General features: G+C 42.4%; 1 protein-coding gene across 9 annotated transcripts in view; it reads right to left on the bottom strand.

Moving 5' to 3' along the window:
* The window catches only part of slit2 (slit homolog 2 (Drosophila)), a 95,344-nt gene extending 77,593 nt beyond the window's left edge, over positions 1 to 17,751 (bottom strand). For 5 of the 9 annotated variants that reach the window (XM_042388030.1, XM_042388057.1, XM_042388047.1 and 2 more), the window contains exons 1-5: positions 17,070 to 17,749; positions 16,769 to 16,973; positions 15,730 to 15,801; positions 14,233 to 14,304; positions 5,760 to 5,831 (exon numbers count right to left, since the gene is read on the bottom strand). In XM_042388030.1, coding sequence (XP_042243964.1) covers positions 5,760 to 5,831; positions 14,233 to 14,304; positions 15,730 to 15,801; positions 16,769 to 16,971 — 419 coding nt within the window. In that variant the 5' untranslated portion in view covers positions 16,972 to 16,973; positions 17,070 to 17,749. Of the gene's footprint in view, positions 1 to 5,759; positions 5,832 to 14,232; positions 14,305 to 15,729; positions 15,802 to 16,768; positions 16,974 to 17,069 lie in introns of all 9 variants that reach the window. The other 4 variants (XM_042388003.1, XM_042388022.1, XM_042388013.1 and 1 more) reach the window with 2 other exon arrangements.
* Positions 17,752 to 19,657: the final 1,906 nt, after the last annotated feature.

Raw genomic sequence — 19,657 nt, 5'->3', positions numbered from 1 at the left:
TTTTGAGGATACACAGCTGCTACATGTGGCACTTTCCACACAAGTAAAAGTTTAATTTGTCATGATTTTTCTTAATGAGAGCCTCCCCTCCTTTGCCCTATAAATCACCTCCTGCTTAGATCTCCTGACTGGAACATTCTTCACCTCTGACCTCTCTGGGACCCAGAGGTCATCGTCTCTGTGGCAACTAAAGAACCCAATGCTCTCTGTCTTAATTAAAAAACATTATTTACTTAGAGAAAATTTCATTTTCTCTACCTCTGACCTCTTTCTTCCTTTTTCTTTCTCCTCCTCGTCCTCCTCCCCTCTCTGTTAGTTAACTGTCGACACTCTGGGAAAGCCCACATCTTCTGAAAGACGCCTACGCTCTTGTGACCATTGTGCCGAGCCTGTCGTCTCGACCGAGGTGGTGTGAGTGCGTGCATGCGTGTGTGAGTGTGTGTGTGTGCAGCAGGGTTAAGCTCTCACAGAAGACAAAGCCACAACCTGCTAGGCTGCTAAGCAACAATGCTGCCTGGTAAAGCCTCATCAGGGCACCGTTTAGCAGAGGATTAGGGACTATTACGCACACATAAACACACACACACCCAAAACGTTGCCTCATCAACTCATTAATTCAAACCCCATACCAGCTTGACTCTGGTTTAATGTGTGCATGTGTGTGTGTATGTGTGTGTGTGTGAGACCAGAAGTTCACTCATTTTCCTCCTCTCAGTCATCCCAACCATGCTGACTCTTATTCTCAGAGGAAGGATGATGAAGGAGTGGCGTACAACTAACTTCCCTTCAACTTCCCTTCATCTCTTGCTCAAGCTCACACACAAAGAACACCCAGTTTCTGCCTTTTCTTTGTTTTCTCTCTTCTTTCTCTCTAAGTTTCTGTCTAAAACAGGAAAGCACCTACATATACACAGAATCATTCATATCATCACAGTATCGTTTAAAACAAGCAGGTGGATCAATAATCAATAATATGCTCGCCATCAGAGAAGGCAACCTGGTAAGATGTTTCTAAAGTAACATTGGCCAAAAGAGGCCAAGAAGCAAAATAATAAATGCTCAAAAATACACACGTACCCACACATACCGTAAATACACACAAACACTGTCCCATCGATCTCGCCTCAGGCTCAAGCATAAGCAGACTTGTGGAAGCAGTGACCCATTCTCTTTTCCTCTTATCAAACCGTCCCCTTCATCAATCCCTCTTTCATCTCTCCCTCTTTCATCTCGCTACTGATTCCTGTCCAGCACAGGAAAAGAGAGAGAAAGAGCTGGCAGAGGAGAGGAGAGGAGAGGAGAGGAGAGGAGAGGAGAGGAGAGGAGAGGAGATGCTACACGAATTCATAAAAATAAATCCAAAATACAAGAGCAATTAAGTGTTCATATAATCCATAAAAATGGACGGCAAAGAAAAAAAACGACATGTAAACAATGAGGGCAAGGAAATTAGAAGGAAAATAAAATTACTGAAATAGATTAGAATAAAAGAAAATAAAAAAGAATTACAGTAGACAAAGAAATATAAGTTATTGTATAGTTCCACATAGCAACAAATAAAAAAAAACCCACATTTAATACTAGAAATAAACTAGAAAACAAGATACTGATCTAAAACTGACTAAAGTGAAACTGCATTTAAGAATCATTTCATCATTTTATTTCCATTTGTGTGCAGCGTAGTAACTAAACTTTGCCATATTCAATCCCCATTTGGAGCTCTCCAAGCTGACTGCCTCCTAAAGATCTGAATTGAACTACTTGGTTTATATTCCTCAAGCACATTAGAAGTATATTTTGGCCCTAAACTGTTAAGTAATGTATTAACTAGCAGTAACACTTGTTCACTAACTGGAAACAAGTGTAAAGATTTAAGAAGATGTGCCCATTAAAACTCCAGTATGTCTGACTTGGTCTTTAGTCTTTGTAGCTCTAAAATCAAAGTGTGCAATAACTCTCACTTTTTCCTCCTTGGTGCCAAAAAGGAAAATCTAAATCTCATCCTTATTTAACTGAACAAAATGTAGTAAAATTCTGTTGGCCACTTGCTCCATGCACTGACAGAATAAGTCGAAAGGACCACAATCATTCAAAAAGACAAAAAACCTTAATGTACTTAAGCAGGAAGTCTCTTGAGACACATTATCTCTTTTACAAGGGATGCCTGGCTGAAATGGCAGCAGAAATAAGTGCCACAAAGTTACCTAAAAACACATGAATTTACAACAATCGCATCCAACACAACAAAACAGGATCTGAGATATATGAGCAAGATAAAACCTGACTATTTAAAACACATTCCACATGAAAAATTGTTTAATGCGATGCATGAATGCCTGATATGAAGGCACAGTTTCCAGATGAAGTTTTTTTTTTTTTTTTTGATGAACAATATAAATTAACTTAAAAAAGAGTGTCATCTGCATAGCTATAGAAAACAATCATATTATCTAGAAATTATTTTCCCTGAAAGCAGCATTTACATTAGAGGTTGAATAAAAAATAACAGTGGTGCTGTCAGTTTACTGATCATCTGGAATAACACTAACATTTTAACATTGAGAATTACATTAAAGTTGATTATATATGTTTTTGTGTATTTAGTTTATTTAATGTATACTCTACGTATTTGTCAATTAATTACACTTTTCAATTTTTATTTAAGTTAACTAATTTTATTATGGTCACAGTCATCTGCTCAGTTTTATAATCACCAATGGAGAGGAGAGCTACGAGAACACACCTGTAACTACCAGATGCAGCTTCACACCACATACATTTTTTCACCAACCAACAGAATGAAATGGTCCTAAAGTGTGTTTGTGTATTTGTGTTCTGATCTCAAGGTCAAAACGTGTGATTTGCTTGGCTCAAGTGGTTCTTGGCCAGTGCAGCAAGGTTTTACTAGCCCATCTTGTTTTACAGAGTCTTTCTAATGAACTGACTCTGTTTGATCCACTCTTCTTCTCTTTCTGTCTCGCTTCTCTGTCTCGGAGCAAACAGTCACAGCTGTGATCCTCAGTATTACTGCAGTGTGGATACAGTGATCAACAATAGAACAGAGGGGAAACAGGAGGGCCGTGTGTGTGTGTGTCTGTGTGTGTGTGTGTCAGAGACAGACACAGAGACAGATAGATTTTTGGGTAAAGCCCACCACATGGTGTCTCCAGATGTGTGCTTCTACATAACTTAATAGAGTCTGAGCCCTGGGGTGTTGGGGGAGGCAAGAAGTGTGCACGTGTGTGTGTGTGTGTGTGTGTGTGTGTGTGTGTGTGTGTGTGTGTGTGTGCGTAACATGGGAGGTGTGGAGGGGCGGAGGAGTGTGAACACAGGTGTTTTAATGGGGAGGATGAAGCCGACACGGAGGTTTTATAGGAACTCACACTCACTGCTCTTTCTCCTGTGTTGTCATATTTCCATGTCACATATTTATCTCATGCACACTTCCACTCAGAGTCTTAAAAATTAAGTTCACATGCAAACGTTTTCATCAGCAAAAATGTTTTTATCAATATAAGGAGGACATATCATCAGTAAACACATCTGAAAACTGTTCTATATCTGCAAAACATCCGTTGTTGTACTACATTTGTTTTTCCTACAGTATCTTATCTTAGTTAAGTTATCAGAGAAACAAGCTGAGAAAACGTTTGCTCTGGACGTCCTGTGTCTGTCAAACAGCGTCAGAGAAACACAGATTTTTAATGTGAAACTACTTTATTCAGTGTTTTTACTGGTTTTAATCACTGGGTCTGTTTGTTCTAGGGAGGAGGAGACCTCTGCAGATAATTCAGCTCCCAGTAAAAACCTCCTGAACGATGAATACTGAAGGAATCCTAACTGGGACAAGCTGACTGCAGTGATGGCAATGGCGGTTGTTTAAAAATGAAGACAAAAACTCCCATGATCCAACGCTACTTCACGACATCATCAAACTCCATCTTTTGTTATTGTTTTGATTGAGAGACCCCTAGCGGCAGAAATTACATATTGTGCGTTTAAACCACTGTGCTGAGCAATGGTTAAACACATAAATACACACACACACACACACACATACACACACACACACAGATTTTCCGAGCCCCAAAAAAGTGAAAACATAATTTTCATAATAGCAGGTTGAGCAAGTGTTCATTTATAGCAGTACTGTTGCAAGAACCAAAGTCGGCCCAGTTCGCACATACCTTCTGACCTCAATATAAAACCTAACAAGATTCCACTTCAGAGGTTCTCAAGGGTTTCTTGTTGAGTTTTCCAAAAATAAAAAATCCATTGTAGGGGGTGAAGAAGTACGAACAAGATTTAATATTGACCAAACAGCCCTAAATACTACTGGCTTCATCTTTGTGGTTGTCATTCACTTTGAATGACTTCCATGCGTCTGACAAATCTGCTCGTAGCTTTGCGGCTGCCGTGGCGCCGGCTTGGCAAGTTCTCTTTTGTCGTCAATGAGCAATCTTCTGTTGATTTTCAGAGTTTAGCTTCCTTAACTGGAAAAACATACTTATTATAGCAGCACATTATGAATGTTGTTCTGCTGAATGAAGTGCGCTTGTTTGTTGAAGATGTGCAGTCAACAGGGGACCCTCTGCTAAACACATACACCTGGAAAGCTGAGGCTCACACACACACGCATAACCACTTATACACACACACTCAGAGGCCGCTTGTCTGTGACAGCTGAGCAGAGAGCAGTATATCCGAGTTGTATTTTTACCTCGGCCCACACGCTGAGCAAAATGCCAACTCTTGGCCTTGAGAAACTCACACACACACACACACACACGCAGAAACACAGACGCAGAAACACAGACACACATGCAGACACACACCCTCAGACACAACAGGTCAAGCCCAGCCAACCACCATAGCGGCCGCAGAACATAAACAACTTTCACACACTCTGTGAATCATCTGAGCATTTCAATATTGTTTTAGATAAATATATTCAGCCACACATATAAATATATGCAACCATAATTATTCCCTGAGACCACAAATGACCATGACGGGAAGTTAGTTCCCACAGTTTCAGCAGCCTTACCAGCCCATCCCTATGGTACTGGAAATCCACAGCTCAGTTTACAGTACAGACAAGCGGGCTGTGAGTGAAGAGTGGAAGGTGCTTGACAACAACAAACAGCAGTTTGCTGGTTTGACTGCAGATTTTTATGTTCTGTGACTGAAACTATTTTCTGCTCCTGAAACACCAAACGTAACTTTAGATGTGTAACCTGCCGCTACATTTCGCTGCTTGTACCTCCCTTGCTCTGTCTTGCTCACTTTCTCCTTTTCATCCTCACACACACACACACACACAACACACAAAACACACACACAAAACACACACACATCAATCCCAGTGGGCAGCAGCTGTTGGAGTGCTAATCTCCATTAGCTACTGAACTGGCTTCTATGGAGAGAGCCATGCAAAATCTGTTCTCCCACTCCTCTTACTCCTTCATCCAAGTAAAACACCACCACTGCGTCACAGAGAAAACCAGACATTTTTTTTCTCTGCACTACAGTGTCTGTAACATATTTCACCGTGTCATTTTAAGTCCATGAGCCGTACAAGCTTGCACCGATACACACAAACACACCACTGCACCGACTGCACCAAGTTACAGCTCATCTGAATGATCTCAGGCCTTCTTTGTGGCACTCACATTAAATGAAACACGTGAGAAAATGAGTCATATCTGAAACAACAATGCAATGATGGACAGAAAAAGAGAAATGAAATCAGGACTTACAGTCTGTAAAGCTTTGTTGTTCCCAGGAAAAGCAGCTCAGGGAAGACAGCCAGATTATTCCGATTCAGGCGCCTGGAAAAACACAGCATAAATTAGGGAATAAACTCTACCTCTTCCCTTCCAGACTTCCAGGGTGAAGTGGTTACATTTGTGTATAATTGGCTTTTTAGAGTGAGATTTGTGTTTCCTGATCATCATATCAAATGATGTTATGTTATTTAGATTGTAATGCAATTCAATGTAGTTACAGGAAGAATGAGGGGATTGATGGAGACACTATTTTACACACAAGGACACACACACATGTTCATGGATGGATACACAAAAAAACAGACTCCGGGTTACTCTGATTTAAGGGGTACAACATGGCTGCCAGACAAACAGTGAACTCGAGAAGGACGGAGGGAAAGCAGGGGGAGGAAGACGAGAGAAGGGGTTCGGATGAAGGGGGGGGGGGGGGTCTTTTTTTTTTTTTTTACCACAAAGGCGGAGGAGAGGAGAAGATGTGGGAAAAACAAACAGGCAGTCTGGCTGGGCTACCGAATGTGTGAAAAGGACCCCACTGAGTAAACAAGGCCCTCACAGGGGAAGAACTCACAACAACCCATCATCACACACACACACACACACACACACACACACACACACACACACAGAAACAGGAGAGTTGAGAGAACTCTGGGCGAGTTTAATAATCTGGGTGCGATCATTTAACCCTGGTTGAGTGGAGTGAAGAGGTTTGTGTGCTGGTGTGTGTGTGGATGTGCCTTGATGTGAGTCAGAGGAGAGTGAGGCAACTGAGTGACACAATGAGAGACAGGCTCCTGAAACAGTTTAACCCTGACACACACACACACACACACACACACACACACACACACACACACACACACAAACACACACACACTAATACACACACACACATTGACAGGCCCAGCGACGGATGCTGTGCTGGCTGCTACTGGAGGAGAATGGAGAGAGGGAAAAAGACCGAAGGCAGAAGGAGGAAAGAGTGACTTCAAACTAATGAGAAAAGTGCAAAAGCCCTGACTAACAACACACAGTTTGCATTATTTACACACGCAAATACATATTAATCCCAGAAATGCCAGAGTTTGCTCCAACAAAACTCCAAAAAACTCTCTCAATGACTTTTTCCTCTTAACCCCGGTGTTTCACCTCTTTTTGCTTCACTATCAGCCGATGTGGACTCCTTTTCAATAACGTCACCCCCTCTGTGTCCATCTTCCACCCACAGGTGCACAAATATATGAACATGCTCACGCACATGCACACACATTCACACTCCACAGTTACATCAGAGGCCACTTAAATATTTAACATCCCGCAGAAATGATGTTTCTAAATTATTCACTCCTCTTCCGTTAACGCCGGCTAAGAGCCCCACGTGGTCCCGCGGAGAGGCCCACTCCCCCTGCAGGTCCTGCCCAGCCATGAGCACCCGTTAGTGGGCTAGACCTCCCCTGAGAGTGTGCATGGACTGGTGCTGGAGGTGGGGAGGAGGACGGAGGACAGAGAGGGGGTATGAGCTCATCCCCTTAAAATAGATGCAATGCTGTCAGACTAGGAGACTGAGAGAATGAAGTAAAGACGTAGAGATCAGTCTGCTGCATGGTTCCTCTAAGGTTACAGTGCATTTAAATGTACTTTATTTATTTTTCATAACTTGACTAACCATCTGATTATTTCAACAACATATTAACACCTTAACCATAATTTATTGCCCATTTTAGGGTCATAATCAATGTAACATGAGAGGGTTGAATCAGTTTCACGAAAATTAGCTTTGTCATGCACGCTGCATTTCTTCTGATGTTTTTACTGTGCACATGCATCACAAAAGTCACACAAAAGTTAACTGTAGCGTTATTTTTTTGTGCATTTTAAAGGTCCAGTGTGTAGAATTTAATGGCATATGTCGGTGAGGTTGCAGATTGCAACCAACTGAACACCCCTTCCCTTCCAAGCGTGTAGGAGAACCTACGTTAGCCGCGAATCTCACAAAAACGCGAAAGGCCCTCTTTAGAGCCAGTGTTTGGTTTGTCCATTCTGGGCTCCTGTAGTACTGTGAAAGGGGACCCGCTCCTTATGTAGATATCAAGGGCTCATTTTAAGGTAACAGAAACACAACAATTCTTATTTTCATGGGATTATGCACTTATTAAAACATACTTATGAATATTATATTCAATTTCTGCCAAGTCTGTTCCATTAGATGCCACTAAATTCTACACACTGCCTCTTTAACTTCTGTAGGTGATAGCCAGACAGCATTCATGTGATACAGCTCATGATAAGAAGCTTTAAGTCCATGAAGTAAATCCTCCATCCTCAAAGGCTACAACTAATGATTATATTCATTATTGATTAATCAATCAGTCTTCAAAACACTACTAAATTAGATAACTATTTGAAAAGCTGAAACCAGAGAATGTCTTTCATTTTTGCTTCATTTAAAAACATATCAATTATCAAAATTGCTGCAGGTTAATTCTCTGTCAATTCACTAATTGTTTCAGCTCTAGTTACCACAAATCCTGAAGAGAGCAAAATATGCCGAAATATTGATTTATAAACCTAAAAATTGGCTTGAATATAAGACAATATTTTATTCTGGAAATTACATTTAAAAAGTAAGGGTTGTCTTATATTTGAGAACTAGACAATTATTTGTTAACAAAATCAGAGATACTTTTTGAATGGAGTATTGTTGCATTATGGATTTTTTGTAGCCTTAATGTTGCTATGTCAGCAAGTGGATTCAAATCAGTTTATGGTGTGTCTTTTAAAATTAATTCAGCCCTAAAATTTTCGTCATTTTATAATCAGGGTCCAGGGATGAGGAATTGAGAACCAGTTCCAGTTGCAAACCAGTTCAAAATTATGCAATCCATCGGAACTGTACACCTCTGAGCTCATCAGTTCCTCTTATCGATATGGAGTTGTCTTCAGCTATCTTGTAATTCATCTTCAAAAAAGGCAACAGTAGTTCGGATTTTTTGATTTAATGAGTAAATAATTACCTTTGCGAGACAAACGTGAAGTATATTGTGAACGTTCTACGCCATCAGTCAGAGACTAATGTTAGCAGAATGGAGCAGCGATTAGCAGTAACAAACAAGACTGGCTAACCAACACACACTGCAGCATTAAACAACTTAAACCAACTTTGAGGTTAGAAAAAGGGAAGAGAATAGAAAATAAAAAGAAAATAACTCAGTGCTCAGTTTCACCCAAAAACCCCAGAGCTAATGGTGCAGCAAAGAGGCTGCTCTCCACTACTGGAGACATGATGTTCATAACACAGCGAAGCCTTCCCCTCATTTTGTTATTCTCATACAGACAGGAGACTGTACAATGCTTTCAAATTAATTCATTAATTAATGCAGTTAATTTTTGGTTGTGGACCATTTATCTTATCTACCAGTTGTGTTTCATATATTCATCAGCATGCAAGCTCATTGATAAACAGTGGTGATAATAATACAGTTGTGTTGACACTGAAACCTTGTGTAGGCCTACTTTTTTCCACACAGAAAATTGATCAGGAATTGATAAAGAATCAGACTGATAAGCAGAAATGATAATGGCATTGGTATCAAGTCTTAACAATTCCCATCTCTATCAGGGTCATCTTATATTCGGGTCAACACAGTAAAAAGACTGCATCACCATCACTACTGTCCCTCCTTAGGCTACTTCACATCCTACCAGACATTTACTCAACTATCCAACACCTTAATAAACCTGGGTTATCAGGTGTACCTACAAACCATGCAAATGTTCATCTAACTATTATCTTCACAGTAAGAGAATTCATTTGTATGCACATAAAAATACTGAATACTTCTGGTTCCAAGAATCCAGTGGTTTCTTTCTGGACTTGAAGGAATGTACCTTTCACAATCTTGAGTGTGTGCGTGCGTGTGTGTGTGTGTGTGTGTGTGTGTGTGTGTGTGTGTGTGTATGTGTGTGTGTGTGTGTGTGTGTGTGTGTGTGTGTGTGTGTGTGTGCATGTGCACAAAAACACCCTCAGAGTACTTCCACAGTCGTGTCTCATTAGTAAAAGTCTGGCTGAAGGTGAATGAAGACCGAGTAGCCAGTAGTCTGAGGTGTGAGAGTCACTCCAACTAGCTAATGCCACACTGCAGTGTGGTGATAATCCCTGCAGTCATAAACAAGTGCTAGAGGGCCACAAACCACACAGGAAATACACACACACACACACACACACACACATTTTTGTCGACAGATACAACACAGATGGATACACAGAAACACACACACTCAGTCCTAACAGCTCCGAGCCTCGTTGCTGTGTAGTACAACAGGTTGCAGTTTCTGGCTGGGAAGGAAAATAACAAACCACCTCAGAAACCAATTATTACACCACCGATGCCACTGCTGCCATAATACACATTTTGTTCTAAAAATGTGTCACACACACACAGACACACACACACAAACACACACACACACACACACACACACACACACACACAATACTGTTACCATAGTTATAACCCACACCCCATGGACATTTCTGTGAAATGTCTTCACTCCAAAACCACTTCAAACTGACAAGTGTGTGTGCCTTACAGTACTGTATGTATCTGCACAAGCATATGTGTGTGTATGTGTCTAGTCTAACAGTGATGAGAAGTCCATGCTATTTGGTTCACAGCTGGTGCATCTGAAGTGAACCAAGATCTATCGTCCGGCAAAGGTTTACACGCTCTAATCTGATCTGTTATTTAAACACCAATGACGGATACCATCTCTGCCTTACAACACAGCAATATCAGACATCTCACCTGACCTGTGAATTCCTTTGCTGTCACAGAGAAAAAAATCTAATTCACCAGCGTTGAAGAGCGTTTCCCCTCTACTTTGAGCAAACTGATGTTTACCAAAAAACATAACAAATGCCGTCTGCTGCAGAGTGCAGCGCAGACAGGCAGAAACCCAAGAAAATCTATCTCGAGTGACTTTTTAGACAGAAGTGCTGAAGTGAAAATGGCTTTTTGTGTGTCTCCACAGTGCAGATAATTTCAAGCTCTGCTGCCCAATAAAAAAAGAAAAAAAAAACATTTGAAACTTTGCCCAGGAATGATCAGTGAGAACAATGTTATCACTCACAGGCTTTTAGAACTAATCATTTAGCAGGATTTTTCTTTTGAGATCCATATCCTGCTATCTGGGATCACTGTTACAATTATCTTTCGCTATTCAGTTGGGCCACATATTATATCATGATCACTTGCTTTCACTGTTGATAGACATTTCTTACTACCTGTAATCAGTTTTCCAATTGTTCAACGCTGTTAAAATGATCTTTGACAATGTGATCACTCAATTACAGGCTTATTATCTCAGGTTTTATCTCACTGCTGTTCTCTGAAATCATTGTCCCAATACCTGTAATTAATGTTTTGTTTCTTTCTGCTTGTCTGTGGCTGTTATCTCTTTCAGTCTCATAGACTTTGAATTGGATAGGGGCTATAAACCAGTCAAATGTAAGACGAGGATAAGAGGATCAGGAACTCCTCTCTTTCATATTCTTCACCCACAGGGAGAGAGTGAAGAATGTATGACATTCCTATATGCAGAGGACAATAGAGAGGGAGAGAACGAGATGGGTGGGTGTGGGGGAAAAACATGAGAAGAGGTGGAAGAATTAATCAAGATAAAACCACAAGTGACGGAGCAGCCTTGCGAAAGAGAATGCGCATGCATGAGTGTATCCATACCCATGCATGTGTTTGTGTATGTGCACGTGTGTGTTGTGACATGCCTATCTCCTCCACACCTCCTCCATACCCCCCAGCTACTGCCCCACACCTGACCCCGCCCTGCCCAGCCCTGCAGGGCCTGTCGCAAAAGGGATGAGAAGGGGAACCGTTTTCCACCCCTGTGGGGGGCAGTCACTGCGGATCCATCAACCCAGCTTAGGGCCCTCTCCTCTGGGCAGCGGTGCCCAGCAGGCCCCCTCCAACCCCCCAGAGGACGGAGGCCTTTGAAATGAGCCCCCAGACTCCAGACTCCGGAGACGTGCCTTTGTCCAGCGGCTGCAGGGGGGCATTGATGACTGACTCCATCTTTGTGTTTGTGAACATGCCACGCCAGAGAATTACAGTTGAAAACCCTCACGAGGACAACAGAAAACAGCCATGTTGTGTCAGAAAGTTAGCTGTGTCAAAGGTGTTTGTGGCAACCAGAGATAAGACAAGAGGCGGCAAAACAAGCATGCGTAGTCTGACAGTAGATGTGTAAGACGTTATCTGCTATTGCTGTTTACTCATTAGTTTATATTCTATGCGCAAGTGTGTGTTGAAGCCTGTTACGTTCATATGTATACATAAGAGACTTACCAGCATGCACAATTTCTTTGCACAGAGGGCAATTACTATCAATATCTACGGTTAAACCTGGGCCATACAGCACACTGAGTCTCGTTGTACATGTACAATGACAATAAAGGTATTCATATTCGTATACAAAGTTAAATATTACCCTCTTTGTCTACAGCTCTGGGCAGGAATTCCCAGAACTGCTTAGCTGGACAGAACCCAGCGTTGGTTGTATGAGAAACATGAGCAGATTCCCTACAGTGGTCCTCAGAGTTTCCCTCTCTGTCAACAAAGAGCAGATATAATGCAGCAGAGAGCGGAGAAAAACCAGGGACAACGCAACCGAGATGAGAGCAGCTGGGGAATCATGATATTTCATCCATTTCATCCATTTCATCCTGACGACTCCTGAGGAATTCACCCAAAACAACTATCAAAAGGATTAACCACCTTCATTTGATTTGCTCTATGTGCGTCTGTATGTGTACAGGTAGACATCTCTGTGTGTACGCAGGTACAGTACGTCTGTGTTTTTGTAAATGTGTGTGTGAGCAGCGAGCATTTTTATGTGTCTTTAATTAAAAGCTTGCCTCTAAGCCTCCTCAGACTCTGTCACAGTCTGCTGCATTCCAGTGTGTCACTGCCTGTCGGTCAGGCCACATAACACACAAACACACACATATATGAACAGCTCACACATCAAGCAAAGTTGACAGTCGACACAATGGACATTTCACCAGTCAGGGGTCCACATCCCCCTTCTCTCTGTCCCTCTCGCTCTCTCTGTGTCTCACAGACTAGCAGGGCTTAATTATGCCATAACTGCCTTAGGCTTGGATGCTGAATACCAGTGATTCCAGGGTAGCGCCGTAACAACCCTTGGCTGCTCCTCATTTACTGCCATGTGACTCCATCTCAAAACTTTCCTCTGGGACTGAGACAATGACAGCCTCGCCTCATGACGGCCGAGTTCAATCATCATGAAGACATCCAGATGGGGGGTTGTAAAAATGATTTGGATTGTATGTTACAGCCTTCACAGTCACCAGATCTCAACCCAGTTGAACATCTTGTAGATTCTAGACAGATGTGTTTAGGTCCCATATTCTGCTCAGCTATCCCAGACAGAAGATGACAGTCATGAAAGAGAAATGCGGTTCCATTTTTGGGCTTCAATTTAAAACAGTAGATATCTCACTGTGTCAAGTCAAGTCAAATCAATTTTATTTGGATTACCCTAATATCATAAATCACAAATTTCCTTCAGGAGGTTTTACAAGCTGTTGAGCAATACAACATCCTCTATCCTTAGACCCTTGGATAAAACTCCCCTAAAAAAACCTTCAACAGGGAAAAAATGGAAGAAACATCAGGCAGAGCAACAGAGGAGGTGTTGTAACACATTTCAGGTGATTTAGAGATTTGTCAACCAAAGACAGCCTGCGTCAAAATTCTGGTACTGTCAGAAATTGACCAAATTTACTAAATGTGCCTAATGTTACAACTAATGTCTACACACCAGCCAATCACAAAATGGTCTGACATGCATGACATACACTTGACGATGCTGCATAAAGTAGAAAGAAAGAAGACAGAAATTGCAAGAAAATTGTGTCTCTGCTAGTATTTCTTTTCTATTTTTTTGCTACGGTTTACCAGGCATTTAATCTGACCTCAAAACTGATATTGTACAGTCTGACTCAGATTGCGACAAAGATTTTATTAGTTCCATCTCACAGGATGTGACATGCAATGACCCTGCAAGATCGCTGTTACCGCACAGTGTGTAAGAGCCTTACAACAGCACTGTTCACCACCATCATCCAAACACCAACTGAGGGTAAATCTTTTGGAAGAATGGTGTCCATCCCTCCAGTAGAGTTCAGAGACTTGGAGAATGTATTCCAAGGAGTGTAGAGTTTGTTCTGGCAGCTTGATGTAGCCCAACACCTTACTAAGACACTTAATGTTGTTTTTTTCCCCGTTTTGTCACCCTCTGTTCCACCCATGTGAAAATGAACATGTGTGTCTGCTTGCCATGCATACATTTTCAAGGAGAACAATCTTGGAATATGTATTTGTATAGAAAACATGTTACTTACAGTCTCTCCAGCTCCTTCAGGTCCTGGAAAGCTCCTCTCTCAATCGTGGTGATTTTGTTCTCCATTAGCTGCCTGAAAGAGAAACACCGGGAGAGAGTGAGACAACGAGAAAAAAAACGAGAGAAGAGGGAGAGAAAGTAAGAGCTGACAGAGTGATTTGTGCGATGAAACCATGAGAGGCCGAGGAAGAGGAGAACAATGGCCAGATGGGGGCACGGATAAGAGAGAGAAGAGGAAGAGAAGGTGAAGGAGAATGAGATAGGGCACAAGAGAGGCAAAGAGATTGACATTGGAGAGGAGAGGAGAGGGGGAGAGATGGAGAAGATAGGTGGCAGTGGGTGTGAAAAAAAAGAAGAGATGGAAAGTGTTGGACTGTTGAAACAGCAAGAGAGAAAGAGAGAGAGATAGAGAGAGAGAGAATCAGCAATGGGTCGATAGAGCCACAGAATTGACTTTAAAACTGGCCTATCAGTCGGACAGCGACTCATCTATCATCCAATTTACTCTCTATCTAACCATATATCTGTGACTACTCATTCACTTACAGCACCAGGAGCACTGTGCTGACCAAGCCAAGCAACCACACAAACACACACACACACACACACACACACACACACACACACACACACACACACACACACACACACACACACACACACACATATTTTTTGTAAACTGTGTGAGCTCATAATAAACAGGATAGTGCATACATGTAACTGGCTGACATCTTGAAATGCAAAATGGTTAAGGGTGTATGTGGGTGCACACAGGTGAGCAGTGAACACACAGGAAACAAGGAGCACACACACACATAAACACACGCGCGCACACACACACACACACGCACACACACGCACGCACACAATTAAGGACATAATCTCTAGAGGAATTCCAACAATGTGTATTCCCTGCCATTCACTTTTAGCAGCTGAATAACAGGCACACACACAATAAGTGCAGGCTATCCCTGTCCCAGCCATGTTGATGCAAGCGAACTCTTAACCTGGATTCATCCCAGGTAAGAAACCTGTTCTTACTTGACTCTTTCAGCTTTCCTTTCCTTTCCTTTCCTCCCACCCTCCCTCCCTTCCTTCCAGCAGCATTCCTCCCCTCCGTGGTTACACCTAATGACCGCTATCTCTTTCCCTCTTTGCCCTCCATCACTTCCTCGCCAGCGCGTTAATCACTCCAGCACATGGGCCCCGGGGCCCGGTGGTTAAAATAAGCCCCTCCTGACACTTCCACTGGCAGATTAACACGACAGCATTAACAGGTGCCACTGCTATTCTGTTTAGACACACATGCGGACTCAATGAAACCGCCGCTTCCCACGACTAGACGCAGTGCTGCATGCGGCAGCTCCGGGGCTTGATGAGCCTGATGCTGCACAGGATTGGAAACAGTTAAATCCCTGTTGTGTGTGTGTGTGTATGTGTGTGTGTATGTGTCCTTTTTTGCAAAGGAGAGGAGAAAATAAAACATAAAGCCACTTACAACACTCGCAGATGCCTCAGTCCTGCAAAATCCGCCTTGGTGATTTTAGTGAGGTTGTTTGCATTCAGATCCCTAAACAGAGAAATTGGCACAGACAGAAAAATCAGTACATGAGATATGATATGTCATTTAAACAAGGACAAAGCTGGTGAGCAATTCGACTGAAGGGCTTTTAAAAAAACCAAAAAAAACTTGAGGCCAATGCAGAAAAAATGTCATTTGAGAAATTGAGAGGAGCTGTGGCTGCTGCGCTACAGGGCAAATTTTAATTTCATCAAGGGGTCTTTGCCTAATAAAACAGCGGCCTGTTTAACTCAAAGCCCACTTGTCCAAATCCGTTTTTGATTAACTTGCTGGTCCCCAGACAAACCGATGTGGTCTACGGAGGCAGTGCTAATGCAACAGTGCGAAACCACCAGCACAACCACAGCAGTGCCCCCAACTTCAGCTCCGCGATCAGCAATAACGTGTCTTCACATTAAACACGAGCAATACGCACTCTACTGTTTGCATTAACGTGAACTAAAATTCACATCAGTTGGATTTATTGGCATTTACAGTTAAAAGTGAGGTGCATTTTTTTTTACATGTTAGTCCTCATGTTAAACTCTGCGCTATTACGCTGTGGTCCCAAATCAATAAAAATCCACTAATACACAGTAAGAATGTATTTTTTAAAAGGACTGAATATACAAATGAAACAATTAAAGTATTAAGCTAATCAAAATTTCAACATAGTTTGATAGAGATATTTAGCAAAGCTAATACTAGAAAGTATTACAGGGTCTCCTTAAACTCTTTAAACCCCTTCAGGAGAATCACACCTTTATTATTAGAGATTAAATATACTATTGAAAATACCAAAGTATGATAGGGTCCATGCACACTTGTTAATCAGCATCATTAACACGTAAAGTCACTTTGATATTAATATTAAACGATATTCTAGTGTTTTTTCTCTGTGAAGTGAATCCAAAGATATATGCGTATAAATCCAAACTGCGCGGTGAAAGCCCCCCCCCTCCCCCCCGTTACTTACAGTCTCTCCGTGTTGCGGGGTATGTTCCTGGGCACGCTGCGGAGCCCTTGGCCGTGACAGTCCACTGTAGTACCGGTGCAGGAGCACTGGGCCGGGCAGGGTTGGCCGTCCGCTCCGCCGGACAGGACCAGAACAGCCACCAGCAGCCCCAGCGCAGACGCCGGGGAGCGGCCAGGGCCAACGGGGCTCAGAGCTCCCACCATCACTGCGGCAAGTGGGGGCAAATATGAGACCCACAAAATACTGAGAAAATACAAGGGCGTTAAGAAATAAAAGCCCCGAAATCCCTGAAAGAGCTCACCAAACTCTGCACGCAACGGGATGCCGTCCTCCTTCTCGCTGTCCTCCTTTTTTCAGACGTATGTTTCTGAAATGTCTCGTCCTAAATTTACATTTGGGTCCTCTTAGTGGGGTTTCGATGTGTGAAGGATTGTGAAACGGGTGTTTGGTGCCCCTGGGCAGGGAGAGGGGAGGTCGACGAGGCGGTGGACCGGCTCTCTGGCTGCGCTACAGCGGCGCAAACTTCCACATGTCCCCGGCATGCAGTGCCCAAATCCCCCCGGTTGTGTGTTGTGTCTATATGTGTGTATATGTGCGTGTGCGGAGCCAAGCCAGTGAAACACCTCGATGCTTGATCTGATCCAGAGAAACACACTCTCACACACACTTTAGTGCACACACACACACTCCAGGTGAGGCTGTCTTGGTTATTAATTCACAACACGCGTCCGGCGAGGAAGCAGCGGCAGCGCTCTGTTTTTTCCCAAAAGCTCAGCAGAGGTCACCGTGGTGGGAAGATATTGATTCCGATCAGATCAAATATCAATTGCCGGTCAGTGGCAAGGGTGTAGGCAATGTGAGGGAGGAAAAAAATCCCCGTGAAAGACCAGCGCGCAATACTATAATCCAACTCTGCGTGGTGCGTCAAAGCGCTGCTCCCGAGAGTGTGTGATAGAGAGAGAGAGAGAGAAAGGGAGAGAGAGACGGGAGCGGGCACGTCTGCTACGGCGTCTGTCCAGGCAACTCTCTCTCTCTCTCTCTCTCTCTCTCTCTCTCTCTCTCTCTCTCTCTCTCTCTCTCTTTCTGTCTGTCTGTCTCGTTCACACTCACACAAACACACACGCGCGCACTGCGTTTTCCCTCAAGGTAGCAGCAGGTTTCCAACTGGCCGTCAGTGAAACAGCAGCAACAGTTTGACCTCGGAAAAGGGGACTCTCATTCTCACTGCAGTGTCCCGGTCACCTGATGCTTTGTTTATCCGGCCTCAGGAAGGCGACAGAGATTCTCGGTGAAATCTAGATGTGGACAAAATGGGGAAGACCCGTCTGATTCTTGAATTTTCATGGTTTAACAAAGGATGAAGTGCTGTATCTAAGATACAGTGTTGCTCTTTTAGCAAGTCTAGGACACCTGTCTCATGATGCACTCATACTGGCTGTGACTGGGATCCAGCTGTGACATTATCATAATAGCATTAGCCCTCTGCTGTCCAGTCACTGCATATTAAAAGTCAAATCAAGTTATCATTAATCATCATAAATAGGAAGAGTTTTCAATTTGAATTAAAGGACGGGTTCATAATTTTTCGAATCTTTCCTGAAACAACAGTCAGGTGCCCAAATGAACTTTGACTCATGTTTTTCTTGCCATAATCATTCCTCATGTTCATACTGGCTAATATGAAGCTTCAGCCGTCCAAATGAGTCAAATCAAGTAGATCTCTTTCAAAGTTACAGCCCTTTTAGTGCCAAACTCACTCCTTTTGTTATCCTTCCACTGCAGCTGAACAGGAAAACACTGTCTGGGGAAACACAGAGGGAATTTTATGCTAAAACTGTGGAATATATCCACTTTATTTGACTAACTCAGGCAGCTGAGGCTTCATATTATCTTCAGATAAACTTTTAAATTCATTTTTGCTCAAAACATGGATTTTGTCCCTCATCACTTACATTGTAAGCATATCTGGAGAGGATGTTTTAATAGCCATTATGAGCAGGAGGAATGATTACAGCAAGCAAAGCTGTTTCAGTATGCATATGAACAACTGACTATTGTTTTAAGAAAGACTTGAAAGATTGTGAACCTATCCTTTAAGGGTAAACAAACTGATATATTGAGATTATGGTACATGAAAAACTGATGAGACAGATTGTGTAAGTCTTTTCAGCATTCATATTAAATTTTCAAAAACTCTTGGGTGAAAGTCAACAAATCTAAAACGCAATACAAAAAAGCAGTTGCAACCTATTAATTGATTGGGACACAGATTTTCCACTTAGATTTGCCAATGCATATGCTACTACTGAGTAAACATTACACAGTATGCTCTGTACTAATCAGTTATTGTGACTTCAAGCCAGAAACAGGTCAATTGTGTTCAGTTTGTCTATTTTTTTTCTTTATTTATGCCTTTGATTTGCCATAATTCCTCAAATTTACAACATGCTGGACAAGAAGCCTTCAGTTTTGGTTTAATGGGTAATTAGTGCAATTTACAAATAATAATGGGGTGGCTGTGGCTCAGGAGGTAGAGCGGGTCATCCACTAATCAGAAGATAGGCGGTTTGATTCCCAGCTTGCTCCCAATGGTTGCACCATCAGTGTGTGTGTGAATGAATAGATCCTACTGATGAGCAGGTTGGTACCTTCCATGGCAGCCCCTGCCATCACTTTATGAATGTATGTGTGACTGGGTGAATGTGGCTTGTAGTGTAAAGTACTTTGAGTGGTCAGACGACTAGAGAGGGGCTATGTAAGTGCAGTCCATTTACCATTCATCTGTGGTTACTCAGTACCTCTCATCATCAGATGCCACTCAGGACAGACAACTTACATTTTAAACTTATAAACTTACATTTTAAAGGGATGTTACTGAAATAATTTCAA

This window comes from Thunnus maccoyii, chromosome 2, assembly GCF_910596095.1.
Source record: "Thunnus maccoyii chromosome 2, fThuMac1.1, whole genome shotgun sequence".
Taxonomy (NCBI): domain Eukaryota; kingdom Metazoa; phylum Chordata; class Actinopteri; order Scombriformes; family Scombridae; genus Thunnus; species Thunnus maccoyii.
This window is presented reverse-complemented; position numbering and strand designations above follow the sequence as displayed.